Genomic DNA, 19021 nt, shown 5'->3' with positions numbered 1-19021 from the left:
AGAGTAAGTTTTTTGTAGGAAATTTTCTTTCCTTTTTTACTTATTCCCTTGTGTTTTGTTTTCGTATTTAACCCAAGTGGCATTACCCATAGAAGACAATACAATACTAGATGGGTTTACTCGGAAATAAGTCCTATTGGTTTCAGTGGGCCTATGTCTAGATAAATATACATGAGATTGCAATTGAATTATTTTCAGTAACCCCCTCCAGCAAATATTTTAAAAGATTTTTTACAAAATCAGTTTGACATATCAATGTTACATTAGCTTATGCTATTAATGTTCATTTCCTATTCATGAAATTATTTATGGATGATGGAGTGCAAAATATGCACATTTTAATCATACAATAAGTGATATTTTTCAAGGATAAGCATTTGCTCTTTCTTTATCTGTGGTTGTTCTTTTCTGAACCAAGGACATATTATGTGGTTTTATAATAACATGGCAGGGAGAAGTCTGAAGTGCTGCTTTTTATTGACCAAACATTGACACATTCAAAGTTTCCAGGGTGGTTTCTACCCTCTTGTACTGTGTCATTTCTGACTTATAGTGACCCCGCCACGGGATTTTCTTGGCAAGATTAATTCACAGGCAATTAGTCATTGTGTTCCTTTGAGGCAGGGAGAATGTGACTTATCCAAGGTTACCCAGTGGATTTGAACTCTGCTCTCCCGAGATGTAGCCCAGTGCTCAACCACAATGGCTCTCCATTCCATCCTCACACCTGTGCATTCTGTGTTTATCCTACATGAAATTTTGTTACAATTTATATTGTTGTTGTTGTTGTTGTTGTTGTCTCAGATTATTTTTCACTCACCTTCTGCCCAGTCAATGATGGTGGAGTGGGATGGGTACCCTAGAAACGATCACAAGGATAAATACAGAATGACGGTATCCACTGCTGTCTGTATCCAGTCCAGAGATAATGAAAAAGACTCATAGGAGGGGAAGGATTTCCCCCTTATTTCCCAGATATCTGGCTAAAAGGGCAGAAAGTGTGCCAACAGCTAGTGAAGTATCTGGGATGTCTACTTTTTATGGAGGCCTTGTGTAGGTGGAGTCAACCCCTTCCTTCCCCCTTTACCTCGTATCAGTACTCCTTGAGGAAAAACTCGGTGTGTATTTGCTGTACGACTAGCCCCTTTCTCTGCTCTCCCTCATTCACAATGTATATACAAATACAAAATATTTCAAAATATAGAAAAAATCCAAAACATGAAATATTTCTCACCTCAAGCATTTTGGATAAGGGAAACTGCATTCCAAACCATGTGTTGCAACATTTTAGTGTGTCAGCTGCAGTGTGTAGGTGTGCATATGAATGTAATGAAAAACCTCTTGAGTTTATGTACATAAGCAATAAATCATTTATTTTTATTTTTTAAAATATAAATGAAAGGTTTTCATGTTCCCATGCATTTCATTATTACAATTTGTGTGTGTCCATTTAACCTACGGTTGGCTACTAAAACTGAATTATTGTGTCACAAAATGTTGCATGTCTAAAAAGTGTACCACCAACATGAAATGTTTGGAAAGATGTACTGTATATCTGTGAAGCTGTTGTTGATTTTGTGTTCTTCCAGGACAACGTTCACTAGTAGTTTCTCTCTCGCTATTCTGCAGGCATTGAGTGATCGATTCTGTGGGGAGATCCCAGATGATCAGATGGCACACAGCTCCTTTTTTCCAGACGAATATTTTACCTGTTCTTCTGTTTGTCTCAGCTGTGGGTAGGTAGATGGGAAGACCTCCCTTTGAATATGCTCTGTGGTGCAAGAATACATATTGCAAAGCACTGTCTTTGTGGTAGTGTCCCAAGCTCTTCTTTATAGTCCAGCAATGCACCCCAGAATTCTTTTTATTTTTAAAGATTGTCATTGTTGCTTCCTGTTCTGCTTTAGAGCAAACCATTAAAAAACTCTATAGGCATTTTAGTCCCTTTTAGTTCAACATCATGGTCAATATATTAATTAAAGTGAATTAGAGGATGTTTAAGATTATATAATTATAACCTTAAGGTTATAAATAAAAAATTAATAAATGTGAATGGGGTTTTTTATTTCTTAATAAGTAGAGGGATAATTTTAATGAATATAACATTATTTAATGAATAATGCCTTTTTGATTTTCAAATAATCTTTAATTTATTTTACAAATGTGTAGCTGATTTTATGTATTTTAACTGAATTATTCTTTTTAAAAAATAAGTGTGGCCCCTGGTGCTATGGCAGAATAATTACATAGGCGTAATTTATTTTGATGGCATTTTAAAAAGATTTTTTTCCCCTATGATGAATTTAATGCAATTTATTTTTGCTTATTTGTAGTTGCATTTCATGTAATGAAAGCTTGTGCCAAAAGTACTTTCCAGTTTTGGTGCAACCCTAGTAGAAACTCACTCTGTGTTGTTGTAGGTTTTTCGGGCTGTATGGCCATGTTCTAGAAGCATTTTCTCCTGATGTTTTGCCTGCATCTGTGGCAAGCATCCTCTGAGGATGCTTGCCGCAGATGCAGGTGAAATGTCAGGAGAGAATGCTCCTCGAACATGGCCATACAACCCGAAAAACCTACACAACCCAGTGATTTCGCCAATGAAACTCTTTGACAATACAACTCACTATGTGTAATAAGTATTTGAAAGTTTAATCTTGGTGGAAGCCTGTCTGCCTCTAAACATCCCTCTGCTTTATTTTGAAACTCTAGGTGTGGGTGTAAAAACAGCATGAACCATGCAAAAGAAGGGGTGCCTCATGAAGCTAAGAATCGGTGTAGATATACTCATCAGTACGATAACCGAGTATTTACATGCAAGGTGAATGGAACAAATGAAACAAAATTTAGGGGTGAAGGAGAAGAGTTCCTGCGCCTATCCCAGGGGCATACAGTGTAGAATTAATGCAATTTGACACCACACCTTGGGGTGCATCTATACTGTAGAATTAACGCAGTTTGGCACCTCTTTAACTGCCATGGGTCAATGTTATGGAATCCTGGGAGGTGGAGCTTTGCAAGAACTTTAGCCTTCTCTGCCAGAATTCCTAACCTAAGTACAAATCCTAGGAATCCCTAGCACTCTTTGACAGCAAAGACTAAAGACCTTATAAAACTGCAACTCCCAAGATTGAACCATGGCAGTTAAAGTGGTGTCAAACTGCGTTAATTCTACAGTATAGATGCACCCCAAGTTGTAATCATACCAGTTGTTTATTATGGTGAATACTTGGCAACCTGTGTTGGAGAACTGACTGTATCTCGTATACGAGGCCATCTCATTAATCATAATGCCTAAAGATCCCATTGGAAATTAGCAGTATATGAACACAGTATTATTTGTTGAGAAGAAACATCACATCTCGTCCATCCACTTCTTGCCGTTCCTTTCGTTTGCATTCTGGGTTATGCAATCGAATATTTTTCCTGGATTCACTTGCAGTTCTTCCTCAGATGAGGTTTAAGGGGAGACCAGAAACAACTAGAGTGTAATGGAGGGCTTAAAACAACAACAACTATTAGCAATTTGAGGGGATCTTGGGAGCACATGGAAGCTGGGCAGGAACTAAAGTAGACCTGGGTGCACTCACCTCTTTCCCCCTGTGAAACATCCCACACATTTTTGCAGGCAAGAATAATAGCTTTGTTGAGCCTTTGCTGTTCACTCTGATTGGTGTCACACATTGTACTGCTTTGAAAGCACTGTAATTTGTTTTAGCCTGTTGAAGAACAGTAAGGCAGAGATTGTGCCGATGCACTAGGACAGCTATTTCCAGGGCTCTTCAGTGGTGGCAGAAGTCGAAATCTGGCAGCTCTGAGAATTTTATTTCTCCACTGCTTTGCTTTTTTCACATCATCCATAATTTTTTGTTGCCCCCTGGCACTGCCAAGCTATTGTACTTAAACCACTGCAATGTACCAAGAAGACCCCTATGTAAATTCTTAAACCTCAGTCAATTGCTAATCTCAGCAAGAGTTGCTTTTGTCCCAGTTCAATTTACAAAGGTGCTGACTTACAATTCGGCATTTAATTTGATGAGTCTACTATAGTTGGAATTAGCAGTTGGGTTTAGGCCTCAGTTTTAATGTCTCCTTTGGCACTGTGGGCAGGCATGTAGCCAGGGGGGGGGCTCGGGGGGCTTCAGCCCCCCCCGAAATTTTCATGGTGGTTCGCGAAAAGGCCTTATTGGTGCATTATTTAAACTGTTATGTTTATTCATATCATGATCTGATCACCATACTCAATATATCCCATATGCATGGGGGTATTGGGGTAATGATACAAAAGGTTTGCTAGGCTAGACCCTCTTTCACTCAGACTCAGCCCCCCCCCCGAAACTCAGCCCCCCCGAAACCCCCCCTGAAAAAAAATTTAGCCCCCCCCGAAACGAAATCCTGGCTACGGGCCTGACTGTGGGTCACATTTGTGGGGGGGAAATGCACAGAACTTTTCACATACATGTGAAACTGACACTTTAGGCTTGGAGAAGACATACGGTATTTTAAACTGAACTCTTGTGTTCCAGGCATGTTATGAACGTGGGAATGAAGTCAGGGTGGTGCCCAAAACATCTGCTTCTACTGATTCCCCTTGGATGGGACTTGCCAAGTATGCCTGGTCAGGGTATGTACACAAGCCTTTTATCCCTTCCCTGGCTTCTGTTCTTCTCACGTGGCACATGCTGGAGTGACCGGCTCTTTTCCTTCCCTGATTTATAGGTATGTGATTGAATGCCCCAACTGTGGCGTTGTGTACCGTAGCCGGCAGTACTGGTTTGGGAATCAAGATCCTGTGGACACAGTTGTGAGGACGGAAATAGTGCATGTCTGGCCAGGAGTAAGTTTATTGCATGGAGTTGTCTCCTCATCTTTTAAAGAAAAAGGGAACTTATTAGACTATTGAAGTGATAGGTCTTCTGGCATATATCGTATATATTCGAGTATAAGCTAACCCAAATATAAGCCGAGCCACTTAATTTTACCACAAAAAACTGGAAAAACGGATTGACTCGAGTATAAGCCAAAGGTGAGAAATTCAGCAGCTACTGGTAATTTCAAAATGAAACTAGATACAAATAAAATCACATTAATTGAGGCATCAGTAGGTTAAATGTTTTTGAATATTTATATAAAATTTTAATTTTATATAAATATTCCAAATGTAAACTGCCTCGAGTCACCTCCGGGTTGTATAGTAAATAAATAAATAAATAAATAAATAATTGAAGATAAGACTGCCTTAACCTCCTTCAATGTATATTTATGCTTTTGTTGTCAGCCGCCCTGAGTCCCTCTGCGGAGGTCGATATAGGACGGAATATAAATGTCTGAAATAAATAAATAATAAATGTGCTTATGTATCCTTCGAATAATAATAAAGACAGTAAAATAATAAATGTCATCATAATAATAATAGAGTGAAATAATAATAATAAACTTTATTTATACCCCAATAATTAAGTATAAATTAAATATAAATTAAATGTAATAATAACAATCATAAATAGAGTAAAATAATAAACATAATTATAACAATTATAAAATAAAATAATAAATGTAATAATAATAATAAAATAAAATGATAAATATAATAATAATAATAATAATAATAATAATAATAATTAGAGTAAAATAATAAATCTAATAATAATAATAATGACAGAGTAAAATAATTAAATAACCTTGAGTACAAGCTGAGGGAGACTTTTTCAACCTAAAACAAGGGTTGAAAAACTATACCTGAGTATATACAGTAACCCCATCCCACGATCTGCCAGAGAGAATCAGCAAGAGAGACATTTATACATGTCTGGATGTTTATCTAATGACGGTGCCAAATTTGCTGTTGTGTTTCAAGATAGGGATGCACAATTGTAAAAGAGACAGGCCATTACCCCTCCAGTGCCTCCTCAAGAGCTTTCCTGAGGAGCCACTTGTGGAGAGAAAAAGCAGGGATATAAATGATGATGATGATGATGATGATGATGATGATGATGATGATGATGATTCACAGCCTCTTTCGGAGTGACTGAAAATGATGCAGCATCATTTCTTGATGTCAGATATAGCACATGGGATTCTTTTGCTTTGGAACATGTTTCTGTGGCAGTTTGACTGGCCATAATATTTTGGGGCTATTTTTTCAACATTTAAAAAATTTGGACCTCTGAAGCTTTGAAGGCTGCAAAGTGAGCCACCAAGGGTGTCATGCAGCCCACAGGTCACACTTTCTCCACAGTTGAAGACCTACCTGTTCAAGCAAGCTTGTGATGAATGAATTCAATTGCTAATGACAGCAAGGTTGATTTGCACTGAGCTTAGCGAAATATACTATTTAATTGATGAGTCTCCACAATAATTGTAATTGGTTTTAAATGTTTTTAATGCTTAATATTTATTTATATCGTATTTCTGGATGTTATTATGCTTTGTGTGCTTTTTGTATTGGAGTTTATGTTAAATGTGCTTTGATTTGTATTGTATTATATTGTGAGCTGCTTTGGGTCCCATTAGGGAGAAAAATGGAATATAAATACAGATTTATTATTATTAAGAAGCAAATCTTTGCTGTCAAGCTGCATTGTGATATTTATTGTAATGTTCTCTATATGTCTGTATTGAGAGCCAGTCCCTGTGTTTATGTACATGATTCCAGGGCAAACATTGACAGAAAGGGTTCTTCCACATCTCTTCTAAGAACTCACACAGAACTTAGAACAGTTACATGCTTGGACTACAACTCCTGGAATTCCCCTCTCCAAAAAGGGCTGTTGGATTCTGGAAGGTGTGATCTAAAAGAGTAACTTTTCTAAACTTTGGTTAAAAATGCTCCTCAGGAGGTAGCAAGAAAATGTTGCAATATGATCAATCATGGCAGTCCACTACAGTTGCACTAATGAATTCTCTTCTCTGAATAAAGAGTTCATTCCTTGGTTATATTTGATTGAGTGAAGCATGTCATTATCCAGGCCAACTTGAAACATCATTTCATTTTCTTCTTTCGTTGCAGACGGATTGCAGTCTGAAGGACAACAACAATGCTGCTCAACGCCTTATAGATGGAATGAATTTCATGGCACAGTCAGTATCTGAATTGAGTTTGGGACCCACAAAAGCTGTGACCTCTTGGCTGACTGATCAGATCGCTCCAGCTTACTGGAAGCCCAACTCTATGATTCTGGTAACTAATGGACACCATACTTGCATGGTGGTGGGAAATCCTTGTTCCTTCCACTTGTTCTTCGCCAAAGAGATGTAGTGGTGATTCATTGTTTGACGAAGTAGATCTTTTTTATTTTAGATTAAAACAAAGAATTTCACACTTTGATGCAATTAAGCACACCACTTGTGCAAACGAGTGACTTCCAAGCAGCACAATCAGGAGACACCTCAGATGGGAAACTAAATACTGTCTTCTGTATGGAGGCTTTCATTCTCTTTCTCCCTAATTGCACACAAAAAAGAAAGACCAGGCAGGGGTAGTAGTCCCCATAAATGAAGCCTTATTTAATTCTACTTCAAAGATGAGACAGTTCGACCACACCTTTTCTGCCCATGACTGGCTGCGCTATTTGGCATATCCTCTACTTTGCTACCAGATTGTTTCTCACCTCATTTCTGGAGGAAATAGTCTCCAGGATAGAGCTGTGAGAAGCCAGTTTGGTGTAGTGGTTTCAATTAGGACTCTTGGAAATCTAAGTTTGAACCCCTATTCAGCTTGGTATTGCACTTGGTTACCTTTGGTAAATCATACTCTCTGAGCTTTACAGGAAGGCTGTAGCCAGCCTCTGCAAAATCTCTATGGTCTCCTCAGTTGAGAGTTGACCTGAAGGCATGTAACAACAACAGAGCTCCAACTTCCACTCTGAATTCTGGCCAAATTTGTGTCCCTACTCTCCCTCCTTGCTACCCAGAGAAAGAAGGAAGGAGAAAAAGAACAGGATTCCTGGCAGTTATTGCTTTTCTCTGGCAGGCATTGGTGATTGTCTATATTTGCTGCCTCTCAGAGCCAACAGCTGGACTACAGATGCCTCAGATACAGCTGCTGATGTGATTAAGTGTAGCAAGGACAACTCAGGCATCCGTAATGTTTAGCTCTGTGCCCTGGTGGTGCATTCAGTTAAACTGCTGAGCTGCTGAACTTGCTGACCAAAAGATCAGTGGATTGAATCTGGGGAGTGGGGTGAGCTCCCACTGCTAGCCCCAGCTTCTGCCAACTTAACAGTTCAAAAACATGCAAATATTAGCAGATCAATAGGTACCACTTCTGTGGGAAGGTAACGGCGTTCCATGCAATCATGCCAGCCAATTACCTTAGAGGTGTCTGTGGACAACGCTGGCTCTTTGGCTTAGAAATGGAGATGAGCACCACCTCACAGAGTCAGACACAACTAGACTAATGTCATTACCTAGAGCTGTTGCAAATGCTAAGCAGCCCTTGACAGCTGCCTGGATGCTCCTGGTAGGTAGCAAGGCCAACCTTACTGGTAGACCGAGAGTCAGTCACTTGCCTCAGGCAAATGATTTGGAGTCATGAAAGAGCAATATATCGTTTGTTATCATTGTTATTTTAACTGTCAGAGTAGAGTAAACATGTTTATATCAACTTGTGCAGATATATACTGCCTACCAGCCTGAGATGTCAAAATAACCTGACTGATCTTTTATGGCAGCAGATGGAATTTTCTTTTCTGCCTTTGTCAGAAAGTTATCTATCATAGGACTGTTCCAGGAATTTGTGGTCCTTTTCACGCTACACTATTATACAACTGTTGTCTTCACCATGGCTATATCCTATGGAGTCATGGGGTTTGTAATTTTGTGGAGCCTTCAAGCACTTTGATTGCGATTTCTAAGAACTCCTACCTAAAAATGAAAGACTCAGGGTTCCATAGGATTTCCTCACAGCAGTTAAAGTTAAATCACAGCAGTTAAAGTGAAATATAACAATATGATTGTGTGCTATGAATGGGATGTAGGTTTCAGGAATTTTGAGGAGTGCACAATTTTTGTTTAGGGAAGGATATTTATTCACACTGACACTCCAAAAACATTGAAAACTGCTTTTTCCTTCAAATTCCTCTCCATTCTCTTTTGTTCTTCCATCTAAACTAAACAGAAGGTGAGTTCAGGTTTGTTTGTTTTCTCCCCTCTTCTCTTGTTCAGAATTGCAGGAAATGTGGCATATCCTTTAAGGATAATGATACCAAACACCACTGCCGGGCATGTGGAGAAGGATTTTGCGATGGTTGTTCGTCCAAGACCCGTCCTGTCCCAGAGCGTGGCTGGGGGCCCACCCCTGTGCGAGTGTGCGACAGCTGCTATGACAGCAGGGGTTTTCAGTTAGGTAATCCTGACCTGACTGTACTAGGTGTGTGATTCAAGGAGCGGAAACTTACTTATCAATTCTTTTTAAAGAAAGATGTTGTTGCTTTAAATCTGTGTCACTGCTGTTTGAGAAGTGTGTAATGTTAAACAAAATGTTTGAATCCTGTGTTCATCAGAGCTTAGGAGGACACATTTAAAAACTTCAGTTCCCCAGAAAACCCCAGGTAGCACATAGTAAACTCTGGATCAGATCTCTCACCTTGTTTTTTAAAGCACCCATGTGAGTCCATCAGTGAAAATCTTTAACCATTCACATTTTTCACCTTCACCCTGGTCAAGTGGTTCCCAACTTTTTTTTGACCAGGACCACTTGACTAGGGACCACTCTCCAACATTAGTACCAAAAGGGTTACAAATCGGTTTTGGTCAACTTTAGATTCAGTTTGGTTATTTGGGATGCTGATTCAGGATATTGCATTGAATAGACCACACCAGCTCTAGTCTCTGATACACAAGATATGCCATCCAGTAGCCGCCATCTTCTCGCCCACAGAAAATCATATTTAATAATCTGCATAGAAGCAATGGTTACGTTGTGCCATGAAACCCACTCTTGAAACGAGTGCATAAATTCCCTTTTTCTCCTGCAATAGTAGTAATCTTTCATGGGTAGTCAATGTCTCCCCTCCCAACATCTCCGTTGCTTCGGCACAATAAGAGGGTTTCACAAGACCAGTTCCCCTCGTGGTTGTTTTGACGCAACAGTGTAGTAATGGACCATATTTTCGTTCTTGGGGACCACTGGTGGTCCACGGACCACAAGTTGGGAACCACAGATCTAAATGGATCCTCACATTGTTTATCCCAAGGATAAAGGATCCACTTGGGGTCCCATGACTACTTTAAACAGAAAGATCTGGCCATCTGACATCTAATCTTGTTTGGCCTATGAGGACCACACCTAGATCTAAGTGTGGTCCTCATACTACAGTCATATATTGGGGAAAATACCATGCAGCAGAATAACACCATTGCAACACCATGGAGTACAAGAAAAGTTTATTACTAAATTAGTTTACAGACTTTTTCACACATTTAGAATACACATCTTCCAGGAAAAAAGAACAGTTGGGCATATAAATTAAGTAATCAATATTCAGATTGAATTCCTCCTCCATTTTAATGTAGAATACATGAATGTATTCAAAGCTCTAAGAAAAGATTTTAATCAAACATAATAGAGCAGCATTATGTAAATGTCTTGTTATCTTGTTTTAATTAAGGGATGGGGAACATTTCAGATATTTTGGCTACCATTTGCTCAGCCCTTTACTATTGGCCATGGTATGCAGCACCAATGGGAATTATAGACCAACACATCTGGAAGTTCACAAATTCCTTGTCCCTCCTTTAGTTCCCTATTTCGATGTCCCCAGATGTGATGGGTCCAATAATCCCACAACCAACATTGCCAGCGTTCAGGGATTTTAAGAGCAGTAGTATTTGGCTTTTTACTTCTTGGGAGGAGAGCAATGTCCAGTCTCGATAAAATAGTAAAGAGCAGAGACATCAGACTGGCAACAAAGATCCGCCTAGTCAAAGCCATGGTATTCCCTGTAGTCACCTACGGATGTGAGAGCTGGACCTTAGGGAAGGCTGAGCGAAGGAAGATCGATGCTTTTGAGCTGTGGTGCTGGAGGAAAGTGCTGAGAGTGCCTTGGACTGCGAGAAGATCCAACCAGTCCATCCTCCAGGAAATAAAGCCCGACTGCTCACTGGAGGGAAAGATACTAGAGACAAAGTTGAAGTACTTTGGCCACATCATGAGGAGACAGGAAAGCCTAGAGAAGACAATTATGCTGGGGAAAGTGGAAGGCAAAAGGAAGAGGGGCCGACCAAGGGCAAGATGGATGGATGGCATCCTTGAAGTGACTGGACTGACCTTGAAGGAGCTGGGGGTGGTGACGGCCGACAGGGAGCTCTGGCGTGGGCTGGTCCATGAGGTCACGAAGAGTCGGAGACGACTGAACGAATGAACAACAACAGTATTTGGAGGGCACATGTGCAGGGGAGATGTACGTATATGTCTTCCACTCTCCCTTCCAGAAGAACTCCGCTTACTCCTATGGCTACTCCCCCCACCCACTCCATGGCTATTTAGTGGCTGATTGAGAGCATACAACATCAGAGAGAGATATATAAAAGTGATGTCATCCTTCAGGACCTCTGGAGGACAGAGGAGATCTTGAAGCATGCCTTGGTTGTTCTGCATCTGACTATCAGGACACATCCAGATTCTTTTCAAGTGCCCTTTCAACTCTTTATGGGCCACTAAATAGCCATGGAGGTGCTACAAGAGGAAGAAGAGTCCTGAGCACATTTTTGGTCAATGCATAGGGAAGCTAATGAAATCCCAGAGGACAAAGGTCCTCAAAGTCTCAAAGGATGATATACAGTTGTATATGTCATGAACAGAACGCCAGCCACAGAAGGGGAAGTCTACTATATCTCAGTTGATAGCCTTGCCATGGCTGTTACAGTTACATAACACGTGGGCTTAGTGTGAGCAAAACAAATGCCAAGGCCCATCAGGAATTATGGAGTCAATTGTCTCCCTCCACCCCATTTTCAAACTTTTGGAACATGTGATGCTTTTCTGTTAAGTGCTGAGTGAACTGGAGCAGCCTCTACCCTTACTGACCATAATGCTTCAGTCCCGTGTTCATTTGGTGCTTTTCCATAATAAGCTGTTGCTTCCCTGATATGTTTGTGGGATGAGGAAGAGGCCATGGACAGGCATGGGGAGAATTGGGTGGGGCACAGTCTGTCACTCGTAACAAAAGTGTGGAGCAAACCTAATTCAGGTGCTGCTATGTGGATGTGGTGGAGGGGTGAATGCAATGTACAGTTTCCCAGTCTCTCCCCACCCCCATGATGTCTAATGTTGGTCTTGATAATATTGGATTTTGGAAGTTGGTGCTGTAGCTAACCCTGTATATAATTCAGTATGACAGAAGGGATAATAGAAATTGTTTATTCAACTGGGGGTAATTAAGTGTTGACCAACTGCTATGATTTGCAGCAAATATTGGGTTCCATTTGACTGAAATTTTAGTAGTAGGAATGTGAAACTGCACTTGTTACATTGTGAGAGCATGTACCAGGCTTCATTTAAGAGATGTGTTTGGGGTTTTTTTTTGGGGGGGGGGGGGGAGCGGTGGTATCTAGCATGTGGTCCATTTGCACTGAGCTGATTGGCTTTCTTCTGTGTGACAACTCTTTCTTTTAGCTTCAGATTCATGGTTCTAATCAGTCAATCGATAAAAAGAAAAAACTATATCAGTAGAGTAAGGTGACCTCTATCATATCATGCATAAATAGACCAGTAGTTGGGGGAAAAAAAGTTAGAGCAATGGAGGCATTACTTTTTGACCTACCCTCGTACAAAGGTCTGGATCTAAATTTATTGAGTTTAATTATTATTATTTACCATTTATGTACAATTGATTTTTAATCAATCTTCCCTAAGCATAATGGGTTGTTTTTAACAAATTATTATTGTTTTTATTTCATTGTACATTCTTTGGAAGCTCAAACAGACAGAAAAATGATAAATAAATACTTCAGTGAAGAAATAAACCTGAATGCAACCCATAGTACCTTAACTTGGGATGAATAAGCCTCTAACGTAGCTTTAGGAGATGGATCATATGACTATACTGCAAAATGAACAATCTGCTGTACAGTATATGAAAACATCTCATTTTTGTAAGGAATTGCCCAAAAGTGATAATTTTAGCCCTCTCTTGTCTCTCAGTTAATCTCTCTTTGTCTATTCCTGGCTTGAAAAACTTGAATCGTCACATTACAGATGTCACTCATAGGATAGAAAACCCAACAAGTTTCTCTTATTTGCAGTCTCCTTAGATTATATCATCCGTACTTGGTGTCATTTGAAAGTCATCCACATTTCCTAAAGGACAAACAAGAGAGATGGGTAGTCAGTTATTTGACTACTGATTAAAGGATTTTGTTTACAAAGACAGCCAGTAAGTTGTGTAAGTTGCCTTTGATCTTGAGCCCCAATGCCTGTCTTGCAGATGTGCCTGAGGCTCCAACAGACGAAGAAGGTGGAACAGTGATAGCCAGGAAGGTTGGTGAAGCCGTACAGAACACTCTGGGGGCTGTTGTAACTGCCATTGACATCCCATTGGGTAAGTGTTGTTGAGTTGATTTAGAAATTATTTTGCTTTTTTAAGCTAAAAGGCTATAGAGGTGGGTTTTTAAGAAGTAGCATGATGAGAAAATAAAAGGAACCTGGTATTTTGGAGGACATTTGGTATTTCTTCCTAGTTGTAATTGATGAATCAACTGAGAGAAACACTGAGATTTTGATTCTGCTTTGCACACAGCTGTGGGATTATGGGAACCATGTCTGTGTGATGGCAAGATGTACAGTAAAGCCCCCCCCCCCCATATCCACAGGGAATACATTCCTGGCTGGACTGTGGTTACCTGTAACTGCGGAAACGATAGAAACACATTCAATTACCTGGTGTTTGATCCCAGCAAACCATAGAGTTGCTCTGGAAGATCTAGAAATTAATTTCTTGGAGTTTGCTAGTTCCTCCAAAACAACTCTGTGGTAACTACATACCTAGCAAATCCATAGAGTGGCCTTTTCTCCCTGGGTGTGTATAAATGAAATCACAGGTATGGGTTTGCAGTTATGGGGGTCTTACTGTATGTGGATACAGCAGCCATGTGGGCAGGAACGATTGTAGGAATCTTTCCCACCAAATCACCCTGAAAGGATACCAGCTGGATCAGACAGACAACCCCTTATTATTGAGTCTATTTGTGACCAGGCTTGTGATCTACACAACTATTGTAGTCCTGTGAGGTTGTACAGCATCAAAACTTAAAAATAATGTTTTTACCACAACATAAAGCATGAGAAACCTGGGAACCTGGAAAGCACTATGGGCGCACAGATTTCTTTCACAAAGCTGCAGTTCTGTGTGAAGGAGGAAAAATGTTCATGTGTCTTTAACTGAAGATACGACAACAGCTTCTCTAATATTTGGTCCTTCCCAAAGGAATTTTAGTTTTCCTGACAGTACTCACTCTTGTTCTTACTCCATTATGAAGCAGATCAGAAAAACAGAGAGGTAATAGGACATCCCACCCAGATTGCATGTTTTGTGATTTTTGAAAGAGAAAACCTGAAGGAATAATAATAATAACAACAACAACTTTATTTCTAACCCACCCTGTCTCCCCAAGGGGACTCTAGTTGGGCTCTAGCTCAAAGACTGAGATGTACAACTCCCATATTCACTGCTTTTGGTGGGAGAAGACACAGGATGTAGATCTCTTTTGAGTTTCTGAATTGAGATTTTTTTATTTACATATATTACCAATTTACAGTGTAAACATTATATAAAACAATGAAGATTTTAACATAACCCTCATTTCCATTGATAGTTTATCATTTAAGGTTATGTTCCATACCTCCCCATATCATGTTTCCAACGTGAGATTGGTTGCTATCTTCCAATTTGTTGCAATGATAAGTCTTGCCACTGTGAATAAAATAATCACCAGTTCTCTCTCCCCCCCCCCCCCTTTCTAAGTTCAGCTTTGTGGCATCCATTAGTAATGGTAACCTAGCATTTGGGGCAATGTTTAATCCTATAATGTTACCTGTTTCCATAAATATGTATGAAGATTTCATGAGGGTCACTGGTGGGGTGGAAGTTGAAGACCCAGGCTTTTGAAGTGGTAGAAGTGAAGGATTCCCACAGGTACAGCACTAGCATAAAATCACTTGCAATACCTCTTATCCCTGGGACTGGTTTCACCACTATATGCTATATTCTAAAGCAGGGCTTCTTAACCTTTTTTGACTTGCAACCCCTTTTTATCCTAGAAATTTTCATGTGACCCCAGTATATAAAGGATGGAGTGGAGAGAAGGAAAGGCAGAGAGGAAAAGACACCCCAGCATACAGTTACAGCCACCCCATTGGGGGTCCTGACCCATCCTTTAAGAAACCTTGTTTTAAAGCACAATCAGGGAAAAGAGAAAGGTTAATAAAGGATGCCTTATAAATGATTAACGTTTTGATTAATCATTTATAAGGCATCCTTTATTAACCTACTACAAGAGGACAGCTACCAGGAATAGGAGGCCTCAAAGATCATGCCCTACTGCTACCAAATTTGCCAAAGCAGTGAAAAAGTGTAAAAGCAATGCCTATGCTACTGAAGAACCTCCTTTACATGTGGGCCTATGCTTCTAAGATGCTTTGGGGAGGACAGTTTTATTTGTAGATGAAGTACACAAGCATTTCTCAACCTGGGGGTCGGGATCTCTGGGGATGGTGCCAGAGGGGTTGCCAAAGACCATAAGGAAACACAATATTTTCTGTTATTCATTGGGGTTCTGTATGGAAAATTTGGCCCAACTACAACTCCCAAATGTCAAGTCTATTTTCTCCAAACTCCACCAGTGTTCACATTTGGGCATATTGAGTATTCGTGCCAAGTTGGGTCTAGATTCATCATTGTTTGAGTCCACAGTGCTCTCTGGATATAAGTGAACTACAACTACAAAACTCAAGGTCAATGCCCACCAAACCCTTCCATTATCTTCCAGGAGTTCTGCATGCCAAGTTTGGTTCAATTCCATCATTGGTGGAGTTTAGAATGCTCTTTGTAGGTTAACTTTAAATCCCAGCAACTACAACTCCCAGATGACAAAATCAACCCCTCCCCCCAACCACACCAGTATTCAAATTTGGCCGTATCAGGTATTTGTGCCAAATTTGGTCCAGCGAATGAAAAGACATACTGCATATCACATATTTACATTTTGATTCATAACATTAGCAAAATTACAGTTATGGAGTAGCAACGAAAATAATTGTATGGTTGGTGTCACCACAACATGAAGAACTGTATTAAGGGGTTGTGGCATTCGGAAGGTCAAGAACCACTGTTTTAAAGAGAAATTAGTATTTTGATGCTTCCACCCCCTGCAAGTTCAGTGATGTGAAATTAGAAATGGGAAGATCACCTTCTCCACAGCCTACATATTTCCTAGAAGAATTCTGTAGATTGGTTACAATCCTTGAGAAAAAAAAATAGAGAGGTTTTTGGAAATCCTGTGATATCAAACTGAGAATGCATTGCAGGTGTTTCTGATACTTTTCAGGTCTTGTGAAGGATGCCGCTAGACCTGCCTACTGGGTTCCCGACCATGAAATCTTAAACTGCCACAACTGCCGTAAGGAATTCAACATCAAGCTGTCAAAGCACCACTGTCGTGCCTGCGGCCAGGGTTTCTGCGATGAGTGTTCCCATGAGCGCAGAACGGTCCCTTCTCGTGGCTGGGATCATCCTGTCAGAGTCTGCTTTAACTGCAATAAAAAGCCTGGTGATCTTTAACCCCATGGACTTTTTCTGGATCCTCCGTAACAGCTTAGCTTCTCAGGGTTAGACCACAAAACAAAACAAAACTTCACTGCTTTTAACTTTTCCTAGTCAGAGTGCATGCTCTTGATCTCTGGCCTCTTTTTCCAAGTGTGGATTTCAGTAAGATTACCGAATGGCAAAGGGCCAAGGCAAGGCCTGCTTTCAAACAGATCCTAACCGTTGACATGCATAGAGAAGCTTGAGAAAGATGAGGAATCCAAAATACAGTGTATTATACCAGTTAAAAGTATGTTATCTCTATATCTCTATAATTTAGTATGCTAAGAATGCACCTGGCATTGATGATTTACAGTTTAACATTAAAGCAAAGCAAAGGTGAGTGGAACTGTTTTTGAAGGGAAATGGGTCAATCACACCACCTCCTGAGTGCCTTGGAATTCCTTTGTGTGGAGCATTTGACAGCTTGCAGCATCACAGGTTTGGAAAGGTTTCGATTCCTGAGTCTGCGGTTTGAAATAACCATTGTTTGTGGTCCCTAGTTTGGATGGGGAATCCTAGGCCTCTCCGTCTGGCCCTTTGAGACACCATTAATAATATTTATTTTTCCCAATTTGTTTTGTTCGATTTGTAGGACTTAATGCAGAGTGAATGAGTTTTCCGAGGGCTGAAACCAGCCAGGGAAGTTAGTAAGAATGTCTTGTCTTTGCTCAGAGTTGCTCTGTATAGGTCCTGATACAGCTAGTGCCACTGTGGGGAAAAGGTACTAGTTTTGAGATCTTAGAATGACGCTGACCGAACCACCCAGGACGTTTAGTGAAAATCAAGGGAAAATACCCAGAGCTGGTCCACTAACAACGATTGAAGCTTCATTTTGGTCTTATGAGGCTTTATTCTATGTGTCCATATTCCCTTGCTTGATTTTCTTGTGGTAGACTTACGTTTTTCCACTGGAAACACTCAAAGAACAGCAGAAGGAATCAGGCAAGCTCCCACACTATGTAGTGTAGTCTTTGCTTAGCATCTTAGTCATTGTAAATTGACTTAGTTAAGTCTAATTCTTAGAGGTGTCTGTGTGAACCACCCTTCAAGCACTCAAATAAACCAAACTGGAAAACATATTACACTGAGGCATTATTCTTTTCAAAAAGCCCTGCACTGAACCACTTTGAAGCATAGATCAAACTACTAAAAGAAATTGTAGCATTAGGCTTTTCTGTAGCTCTTGGCTTCTGTGATAACAAACGGGAAGCTGTCACAAGCTGAAGTGGATTGGAGAACAAATCCCGTCCTCCTTTCAGGTCTTACAAGTATGGCATGTTATCTGGGCACTGTTGTTTCTTCCAACTATGAACTATATATCCTTGTATACCTTGATGATTGAAACCCTTTTTGGACTGTATTATTAAGTGCTATAAAGGACTATTGCTCCTGAACAAGAGTGCTGACTTCTTCTGTGTACCTTCCTGATCATGCCCTGCCACTGGAAGGAAGAGACAAGTTCTGGCTTGCATGCCAAAAGATGAACTGGATTATGTAATACAAAATTCCTGCTATCTGAATTCCATGTGGATTAAGATATATTTTGTAATTAGAAGCTGACAATTTTTTCATGGGATATAGAGGTGGGGGTAAGAGTCCAATTGTAGAGATTTTTCAGCCTAGGTACTGCACTTTGAAGTGTTTTTATTTCTGACTCTGTGGTGAAAAATACAAATGGAATTGTTTGTAGTCCATGCCCTGTGTGGTCTCCCATGCATGTAGCTACTCTTGTCATGTTACTACACATACAGAAACCTTCCCTGACATTCCTTGTATAAAATCTTCATGTGTAAGCTTTGTTTCACTGACTGGTCTGTCTCTCTGTGTATTTTTCTAAAACAACCATGGGACTACCTCATTCTCTGAACACCAGATACACATTTTATAACACAACTCAAAAACCACTCAATGAATTGACACCAAATTTGGACACAATACATCTATCAGGCCAATGAGTGACCATCACTTGTAAAAATACTGGAAAAAAAAAAAACAGTGGAAGGGACTTAAAAAGCCAAAAAAAAAAAAAAGAAAGAAAGAAAGAAAGCAAAAAGTCACTACAGCACATTTGCAAAAATGACTCCCCCAGCAAACAAAACACACACTAGCATATCCACACTCTCTTCCGGAATACAGCTCCCAGCATTCCCTAGACCAGGCCCTTTAGGAGAGGAAGATGATCCAAATGCACTGCTTCCAAGCTGCAAGCTTTCTTCTCA

The 19021-nt window shown here is 40.1% G+C and overlaps 1 protein-coding gene across 3 annotated transcripts in view; it reads left to right on the top strand.

Moving 5' to 3' along the window:
* ZFYVE1 (zinc finger FYVE-type containing 1) overlaps positions 1–18595 on the top strand; it is a 36282-nt gene extending 17687 nt beyond the window's left edge. For 2 of the 3 annotated variants that reach the window (XM_067462807.1, XM_060761382.2), the window contains exons 5-12: positions 1630–1736; positions 2710–2818; positions 4524–4621; positions 4717–4834; positions 7007–7177; positions 9163–9367; positions 13425–13538; positions 16543–18595. In XM_067462807.1, coding sequence (XP_067318908.1) covers positions 1630–1736; positions 2710–2818; positions 4524–4621; positions 4717–4834; positions 7007–7177; positions 9163–9367; positions 13425–13538; positions 16543–16775 — 1155 coding nt within the window. In that variant the 3' untranslated portion in view covers positions 16776–18595. The remainder of the gene's footprint in view (positions 1–1629; positions 1737–2709; positions 2819–4523; positions 4622–4716; positions 4835–7006; positions 7178–9162; positions 9368–13424; positions 13539–16542) is intronic. The other variant, XM_060761400.2, reaches the window with a different exon arrangement.
* Positions 18596–19021: the final 426 nt, after the last annotated feature.

This window comes from Anolis sagrei, chromosome 1, assembly GCF_037176765.1.
Source record: "Anolis sagrei isolate rAnoSag1 chromosome 1, rAnoSag1.mat, whole genome shotgun sequence".
NCBI classification, from domain to species: Eukaryota; Metazoa; Chordata; class Lepidosauria; order Squamata; family Dactyloidae; genus Anolis; species Anolis sagrei.
This window is presented reverse-complemented; position numbering and strand designations above follow the sequence as displayed.